At 48.8% G+C, this 9,018-nt stretch overlaps 1 protein-coding gene across 1 annotated transcript; it reads right to left on the bottom strand.

Moving 5' to 3' along the window:
- Positions 1-1,022: 1,022 nt before the first annotated feature.
- LOC123445711 (metallothionein-like protein 2C) lies at positions 1,023-1,621 on the bottom strand. Its single transcript, XM_045122736.1, has 2 exons — positions 1,396-1,621; positions 1,023-1,306 (listed from the first exon to the last, which is right to left on the bottom strand). Exons 1-2 carry the CDS (start codon positions 1,530-1,532, stop codon positions 1,207-1,209), a joined length of 237 nt encoding a protein of 78 aa, XP_044978671.1. The 5' UTR covers positions 1,533-1,621; the 3' UTR covers positions 1,023-1,206.
- Between the last annotated feature and the right edge of the window lie 7,397 nt (positions 1,622-9,018).

Below are 9,018 nucleotides of genomic sequence, written 5' to 3'. Positions count from 1 at the left end.
ATGCAATATTGATGATCATATCCAAGGTACCATGTACTCATCAATATATGATAGGGTTTGTCCTATACCCAGCTTCATCCAAGTCAACAAGAGCAAAAGAATGGCGCAATTGCTCGAATTATGTTGCCTTCATACGAATAAGTAGCAAAAGGGCAAGTGCGGGGATGGGAAAGGAAGAAAAGTGAGCCGCAAGATCATAGCAAGGTGATTGCAAGCTCTTGGACCAACAGCAAACATCTGGAGTATTTTAATAAAGGACGCTTTTATTAATTTAAAATATGACATCAAGCAGATACAAATCATGATGAGCAACACCTGGCTTATGCAGAATTAAGATATGCAGACAGCCACACAACAAACAATTCGACAGAAATAATAATATGAAAACGGCATAAGGACACCAGTAAAGTGAAATAATAATATGTAGCTTCGATTAGTTTTTTATTAAAATGCAATACTAATATTTTTTTTGGCGGTGGACAACAAGGGAAATGTCTTACTAATATTGTCGTGCCAGGTGCAAAGTGCAATACTATCGTGTCGGAACCTTTGCAAAGTGAAAAATTCTTGCAAAACCAACCCAGTGTGCAATGTGGCGTGCATGATTTATTTCGGTCTTTTTTGGGGCGAAAGGATTCGTTTAAGTCTTACTAGTTTGCTTTCTCCCAAAGAGAATATTTTATATTAATCTTTTGGCGAGGTCCACAATTTAATTAATTCGAAGCTAGAAACTTGATCTTCTCGTATTTTCCAGCATCAGCATGCATGGTCGGATGCATGTCAACTGATGATATTTCCCGTTCAGCTCTTAAGCAGTGTTTTTTGTTCCATGAAAAAGAAAGCTCTTAAGCTCTTCAGCAGGTACGATCTTGGAAATTTTCTAGCGCAAAATTCACAACATCCATAGTCTCTTGCTTATGATCATTTCTAGTTTCTCAGCCCTTTCAGCTCTTAAGCAGTGTTTTTTGCCTCATGAAGAAGAGGAAAAAGAAAGTGATGATATAACATAACACAAACACATGTATAGTTAAACCAGGGAGATTTTATTTAGGGGGGCGTTTTACAAGGATGGCATGGCACCTGCTCTGATGCAGGTCAGGTGCGTACATAAAGGCCCTCGATCAGGTTGCGGTTACATGGTATGATAGTAGTAGATCGATACGATACGATGATGCATGCACGGTGCATGCATGATCGACGATCGATCTAGCAGCTGCAGCAGGAGCAGCCGCAGCTGGTGCCGCAGTTGCACTGGGTGCAGCCGCAGCCGCCGTTCTCCGCCGTCATCTCCATCCCGCCGGAGCTCCTGCACATACCCCATCCATAGCAAGATCAACATATAGTCATATTATAGCGAGAGAGCGCATGATGTATGAGGAAAGAGATGGTACGTACGCCTTGTGGGTGGCGGCGGCGGCGACGAGGAGGGTGGCGCCAGCGGCCTCAACCTCCGGGTACATGTTGCAGCCGCCGCAGCCGTTGCCGCACTTGCAGGCGCTGCCGCAGCCGCAGTTTCCTCCGCAGCAAGACATCCTCGGTTCGGTTGGAGCTTCGGAGATGAAGAGGCTTTGAATGGCTATGAGCTTCTTGTGTGCTTCTTGCTGGCTTGAGGAATAATGGAAGGGCAGCGAGGCCTATTTATAGGCAGTCAGAAGGAGAAGAAGAGATGCTGCACGCACGTATAGGTAAAGGCACTTTGGCAAAGGAAATTAAAAGGATGGAGGCGAGCGGCCAAGGGACCACCGCGCATAGGGAAGAGGAATAAGGATAGGGGCCGCCTCATCACTCAATTTGATTCCCTCCGCTCCGTCCATATCTCTACTACTACCTCTTGCTTCTTTCTTTCCTTTCTTACAGAGAACTATAACCAAAATTCATCTGTGGGAATCTTGCTAGCTATTTTATTCGTTCATGTCGTCGGAGGAAATATCGATCTCGGCCGATAACAGATGATGGCTATGCTTCAAGATTTAGAGATTATTGCAGGAACAATCTTATCTCCTGGTGAAAGTTACTTGTATTTGAGTTAAATTTGAACCAAATTCTAAAACTTCAGGAAGAAAATACTGTTTAAAAAAATGCTAAGTTGGGCAGAAGGGCGTGGGAGTATCTCCGTATGGTTTATCATCTAAAAATATTCCACCTCTTAGTCATTTCCATCACCATCGGACCATCTAAATTCTCTCTCATATTTTTTATAATATCATATAACTACCATGTCGACTATGATTTCTAACCCAACTAACAAAACTATGATTTCTAACAGCTATAAGCACAACAGTTTTTGGTTTCACGGAAGCAGAAGCATCTTGAGTTGGCGCCATCTGTTGCTCTACCACTCACCACGCTCCGAAAACTATCATTCAATTTCAAGAGGCAGCTCGCAGCATGAAAATCCATTAGAAACAATATCTAGAAGCAAATACAGTGGGAACAAATATAGCAGCAAGCATCATCTCTTCCGTTCATCAACTTCTCACCTTGGCGGTCCCCCATTTATTCTCCTCGCAGCACCGATGCCTCCAAAGGACCCTTTTGATGCCCATTTCTCCTCACTGAGCCCACCATTCCTCTTCTCTCCCCATCTTTTCTATCCCACAGCCGGGGCCAGCTTATTAGCATTGGGTTCAAGTGAACCCAATGAAATTTGCTACATCCCTTATAACATCACAGTAGCTTAAGACAAAGCAAATAACCGAACTCGTTTTTAGCGAGCTGAACCTAAAAATAGTTTATATTTCTGGCTGCAATCCCATTTGTTACGTGTGTATAATTCCTAATAATGCACCGAGTAGGATTACTACTAGCTGGCTTAGCTAGTATATATATGTAACCTATCCCTGTACTTTGCTCAGATCAAATCGATCAGAGTTGAAATAAAATACAAGGCTCGATACGAGCCTTTGGCAATATACGGCCAGCCTCCTCGTGTGCGTACGGGCGTGTAGTTTCGATCATCGAAATCAATCAGCCGGTTGTTGTATACGTACGTGTTCAGCATAGGAGATGTGTTTGGTGCAACTCGCCTAGTTGTGCTAGCTTCCATCTATCCATCCAGCTGCTAGCCTGGGTGCTTAGCTTTGCTACGTGCGTGCGCTTCGTCGTCGTTCGTCGTCGGTCGTTGCCGTCGCCGGAAAGTACTCGGCGTCGGGTCTGGGCCAACAATTGGTATCTAGAGCAAGGTTGATCTTCTAGTAACGGAAGATCATGTCGGAGGACGACAAGACCCAGCAGCTGGCGGCGTACACCGGTGCGGCTAAAGTATTTGCTGCTCCGGCGAGTTCGTCGTACCCACGATTTGACCGTGAGAACTTCGGGGTCTGGAAGGCCCTGATGGAGTGTGGTATCCACGCCAACGTGTTGTGGGATGCAGTCGATCCAGGAGGCGACACTTTCAAGAAGGAGGGAGCTGAGCATCGAAAGGATCAGCAGGCGGCGTCGGCGATTTATTCGGTGATGCCGATGGATGTCCTTCAACACGTGATCGCCAAAGAAACGGCGAAGGAGGTGTGGGATACGTTGGAGCTCATGTTCGAGGGACACGACCGCGTCAAGCAAGCCAATCTCCAAACTCTCTTAAGGAACTATGAGACTTTGGTCATGGGCGACAATGAGTCCGTGGATGAGTTCGCTTCACGGGTTGCTACTCTCGTCAATCGGATCCGCGCACTTGGAGAAAACCTCACGGAGGCCTCGGTTGTTCGTCGGTTCTTGCGCGCGGCTCCTCCCCGGTACCTGCAAATTGTCACGGCGATCGAGCAGTGCGTCGATCTTGCGACATTGTCCATTGATGATCTCGTCGGACGCTACAAGGCTCACGACGAGCGTATGCGGTACAGTCTCGGGGACGGGATGAACGATGAGCATGTCATGCTCACGCGGGCTCAGTGGCAGGCGCTGGACTCAAGGAGAGAAGGTGAGGGCTCTAGCAGTTACGCTCGCCAAGATCGTGTGCCAAACGAACAAAGTCAGAAGGACGTCAGCGATGGCGCTCCAAAGAAGAAGAAAAAGTTCGACAAGCGCAAGATCAAGTGTCACAATTGTGGCATCATGGGGCACTTCAAGTCGGAGTGCAAGAATCCCCCAAAGGAGAAGGCGCTCATGGCCCAGCAAGGAGATGAAGGTGACATGATGTTGATGTGTGAACTCGTGGACGAGGAGGATCCAGTTCTTCAAGGGTCGGCTAAAGAAATTGCCGCGCTCCGTGAAGGAAAAGTTTGCTCTCAAGATCATGATTCGGAAACTCGTGTTGGTGCTATGGATGCGGGGGGTGATTCCGAAACTTACATCAATGCTACGGGTGTAAGTGCTATCTTTGCAGGAGAGAAGGAAGCGCTCATTGCATGCGCTCGGCCATGGAGAAGCGGCCTTGTTACAAACATGAGGGGTGATTCCAAAATTCGTGTCGAAGCTACTGACGCGATGCATAAGTCTGAAATTTGTGTCGATGCTACGTACACGAATGTCACTTTGGCGTACGTGGAGCCTGAAGACCACGAATCAAAGTATGCTGATGCAAAAGTAGGCATGTGCGCACCAGCCTTGTCATGCTGTCCAGTAACAGACAAAGACATGGTGTCAGACGTACACTACACACCTGTGATGGTGCCAGAAAACCATAGCACATGACGAGCTATGCCGTTCGAACCTGATGAGAATCGCGTCGTGTCAGTGGATGGCAAGGCGGATTGTTGTGGTGAAACGAGTGTTGCGTGCACTCGACCAGGCGACGTGGTGGTCGGCCAGGAGAGCCAGAGCCAGCAACGGCGATGCGAGGCCCACAGGCTGGCACAGCAGGGAGATGTTCCTTGGAGCCATCAAAGCAGTCAACCAATACGACGAGACGAGGCAACACATGGACCGGTAAGTGAAGAACCAGGTTGCAACCAACGTAGTCCAGCAGGAGGAGTGCTAGGAGGTGAACGTGGTGGGCTTGGTCTATCACAAAGAAACTATCCAGCGGACCTTTCCAGCAGGCCCGAAGTGAGGTGCAACCCAATAATCCTACCGGAAAGTCCATGCGGAGTTGAGCTTGGTTTTGGTGGCGCAGGTCGGGCTGCTGATCTAGCAGGAAGATCAGAGGTCTTGTCAAGTGCAGTTTTGCCAAACTTGGCTAGTGCAATGCTGGGAGGCAAGAACGGCAAGGTAACGCTGATACCCGTGAAGGAGGAAAGGACACCATCACCTATATCTATAAAGCTACTGCCGGTGTTACACACATATTCGAAGGATACTCTTCGGACTATTGACCCGGTAAAGATCGAAGGGAGTAGGCAACGGTGTCTAGCAAGCGCCGAGGAATCGGCGAAATTTGAAGGCGCAAATACGAAGGAGTGTTGGGGTCATGCGATGGAGGAGAAGTTGGGGTCCATCCACGACAACAATGCATGGGAGCTCGTGGATCTTCCCAACAATAAAAAACTCATGGATCTCAAGTGGGAATTTGCGATCAAGAAAGAAGCTGAAGGGAATTGTGTGAAGCACAAGGCGATGCTAGTGGCCAAAGAGTACATACAAGAGGCAGGTGTGGATTTCGAAGAAGTGTTTGTTCCCGTTGCAGAGACGAAATCGATGAGATTACTCATCGCTCTCGCGGTTCAAGAATCATGGAAGATACATCACATGGATGTAAAATCCACGGTTTTGAACGAAGGAGATGTGTATGTGAATCAATCACCGAGTTTCATCAAAGAGGGAGAAGGACACGAGGTATTGAAGCTACAAAAAGTCTTGTATGGGCGACGGCAAGACCTTCGGGCGTGGAAAATTAAACTTGATCAGACTATGATTTCTCTTGGATTTGAGAAAGCCCCACTGGAGCATGCAATGTACAAGAGAGGTGAAGGAAGGGATCGTCTACTAGTTGGCATCTACGACGACGATCTATTGATTACTGGAGCAGATGAAGAGGTGATTGCAAAGTTCAAGCTACAAATGAAGGAGCTTTTCAAGATGGATGATCTAGGTCTTTTGAGTTGCTACCTCGGCCAGAGGTACATCAAAAGCCGGAAGGGATCACACTATGCGAGGAGGCATACACAAGGAAGGTACTTGAAAACTGTGGCATGAGAGATTGCAATCCAATTGATGCTTCAATGAAACCTCGTCTTGAGCTGAGCAAGAAGAAGATGGTGAGACTACTCGGCTACAGTGGTAGTGATAAGGAAGGAATTGTTGACGACCGTAAGAGTATCTCGGACGTGGCATATTTCGTTGATGGATGCATAGTAAGCTGGCTATCACGAAAGCAGAAAGTGGTGAGATCGAGTTCAAACGAAGCACAGTGTCAAGGTGTGTGGCTAGGAAGGCTACACGGTGATCTCATGGATCGAGATCCGAAACGAGTGGTGCTCAATGTTGACAGTGAGTCTATATTTTTTCTACGCGAGGATCCAGTGCGGCGTGAAAGGAGCAAGCAAATTGATATGACGTATCACTACATAAATGATTGCATAGAAGAAGGTAAGACAGAGGTCAACTACAGTTGCACCGATGATCAGTTGGCAGACATCTTATCCAAGACTTTGGATCGAGAGAAGTTCGTTGCAATGCGAAGAAGGATCGGCGTCGAAGCTGTAACGTAACGGCGTCATGTTTAGGGGGGTGATTGTTAGAGTTAAACACGACCACGTATACGAGTCCGTGTCCTTGCCGTGGACGTGTATGTGCTTGTCTATGGTTCCTAATAATGCACCGAGTAGGATTACTACTAGCTGGCTTAGCTAGTATATATATGTAACCTATCCCTGTACTTTGCTCAGATCAAATCGATGAGAGTTGAAATAAAATACAAGGCTCGATACGAGCCTTTGGTAATATACGGCCAGCCTCCTCATGTGCGTACGTGCGTGTAGTTTCGACCATCGGAATCAATCAGCCGGTTGTTGTATACGTACGTGTTCAGCATAGGAGATGTGTTTGGTGCAACTCGCCTAGTTGTGCTAGCTTCCATCTATCCATCCAGCTGCTAGCCTGGGTGCTTAGCTTTGCTACGTGCGTGCGATTCGTCGTCGTTCGTCGTCGGTCGTTGTCGTCGCCGGAAAGTACTCGGCGTCGGGTCTGGGCCAACATTCTGTACAAAAAAGAAAGTAAAACGCGTAAAGGTGAGAGGCAACCGAGTGGGTCGTGCCAATATATCCTTGTTGTAGAAGATTAGATTTAGGTTGTGCAACACTCAATGTTGATTGGGTGCACTAGGCATGTATATATAGATACAAGATGGGCCTCTACCTCAACTATACAAGGGACTAGGAGGAGGGCGCAATAACACAATATACATACACAAATATATATTCAACAACCCCCCCCTCCCCCCCCCCCGCGCGCGTGCGTGCAGTCGAAGCGTCGCGAGAGACACAGAGACTAGAACTCCTCAAAGGTGGAAGTAGGCAGTACCTTAGTCATCACATCGGCGAACTGTTGTGCTGTCGGAACATGAAGGACCCGGATGTGACCAAGGGCGACCTGTTGGCACACAAAGTGGATATCAAGGTCGATGTGCTTCGTCCGGCGATGATGAACTGGGTTGCCGAACGATACACAACAGAAATATTGTCGCAGTAGACAACTGTGGCCTTGACGACACCGTGATGCAACTTCTGGAGAAGTTGTCGAAGCCAGGAACACTCGGCGACGGCATTAGCGATCGCTCGGTACTCAGCCTCCGCGCTGGAGCGCGAAACGGTTGGTTGTCGCTTGGACGACCATGAAATGAGTGAAGGATCGAGGTAGACGGAGTAGCCGGATGTGGAGCGTCATGTGTCAGGACAGCCGGCCCAATCGGCATCAAAATAGGCCACCAGATCTAAAGAGGGAGACGTCGTGAGGGTGATTCCGAGGGACATCGTGCCACGAATATACCGGAGAATCTGTTTCGCGAGAGTCCAGTGGGAGTCACGAGGGGCATGCATATGATGGCACACCTGCTGCACAGCATACTGCAAGTCTGATCTGGTGAGCGTCAGATACTGAAGAGCACCAACGATGGAACAATATAATGGAGCATCCGACGCCAACGTACCATCCTGAGCAGAAACATTGGCCTTCGTGTCAATAGGAGTAGCAACAGGATGACAGTTGAGCATACCAGCGTGCTCAAGCAGTTCATGCGCATACTTCTGTTGATGAAGAAAGAACCCGTCGGTTCGACGAACGACCTCAATGCCAAGGAAGTAATGAAGAGCACCCAAATCCTTTATGGCAAACTCGTCACACAGCCGTAGAGTGATCTGTTGAAGGAGAGCTGCTGAGGAGGCCGTGAGGATGATGTCATCGACGTACAGTAGCAGGTAGGCACTCGTGTCGCCGTGGTGGAGAACAAACAAGGAGGCGTCCTGATGAGTAACACGGAAGCCGTGTGTCTGTAGAAATCCTGCAATACACTGGTACCAGGCGCGTGGGGCTTGCTTCAAGCCGTAGAGAGACCGGGACAGCAAGCACACATGATCGGGAAGAGTGGCGTCGATAAAACCAGTGGGTTGTTCACAGTAAACCTGCTCAGCAAGGTGACCATGAAGGAAGGCGTTGGAGACATCCATCGGATGAACGTGCCAGCCACGAGAGACCACTAACTATAGAACAGTGCGGATCGTGGCTGGTTTCACAACCGGCGCAAATGTCTCGGTGAAGTCAACACCAGCTCGCTGACGGAAACCGTGGACCACCCAGCGAGCCTTATAGCGCTCCAGAGTGCCATCTGGGCGGGTCTTATGGTGAAAAAACCATTTGTCGCTAATGACATTGGCGAGGAGGCCGCGGAACCAAAGTCCAAGTGAGATTCCGCTCAAGGGCGTCGAACTCTTCCTGCATCGCGGCTAGCGAATGAGGATCACGGAGCGCTGCCCGCACAGAAATAGGAAGCGGCGACGGCTCAGAGCTGGATGCTGCAAGGAGATATTTATCGCTGGAGTGCCGCAGGTTGGTCGGTGGACACCAGCCGGAGCCCGTGTCAGGGGACCGGTTGTAGAGGCGCCGGTGCTACGGCAACAGACAACAGCGCCAGGAATTGACACGTTGACG

Source organism: Hordeum vulgare, chromosome 3H (genome assembly GCF_904849725.1).
Source record: "Hordeum vulgare subsp. vulgare chromosome 3H, MorexV3_pseudomolecules_assembly, whole genome shotgun sequence".
NCBI classification, from domain to species: domain Eukaryota; kingdom Viridiplantae; phylum Streptophyta; class Magnoliopsida; order Poales; family Poaceae; genus Hordeum; species Hordeum vulgare.
The sequence above is the reverse complement of the archived record's forward strand: the minus strand, read 5'-3'. Positions and strand labels throughout refer to the sequence as shown.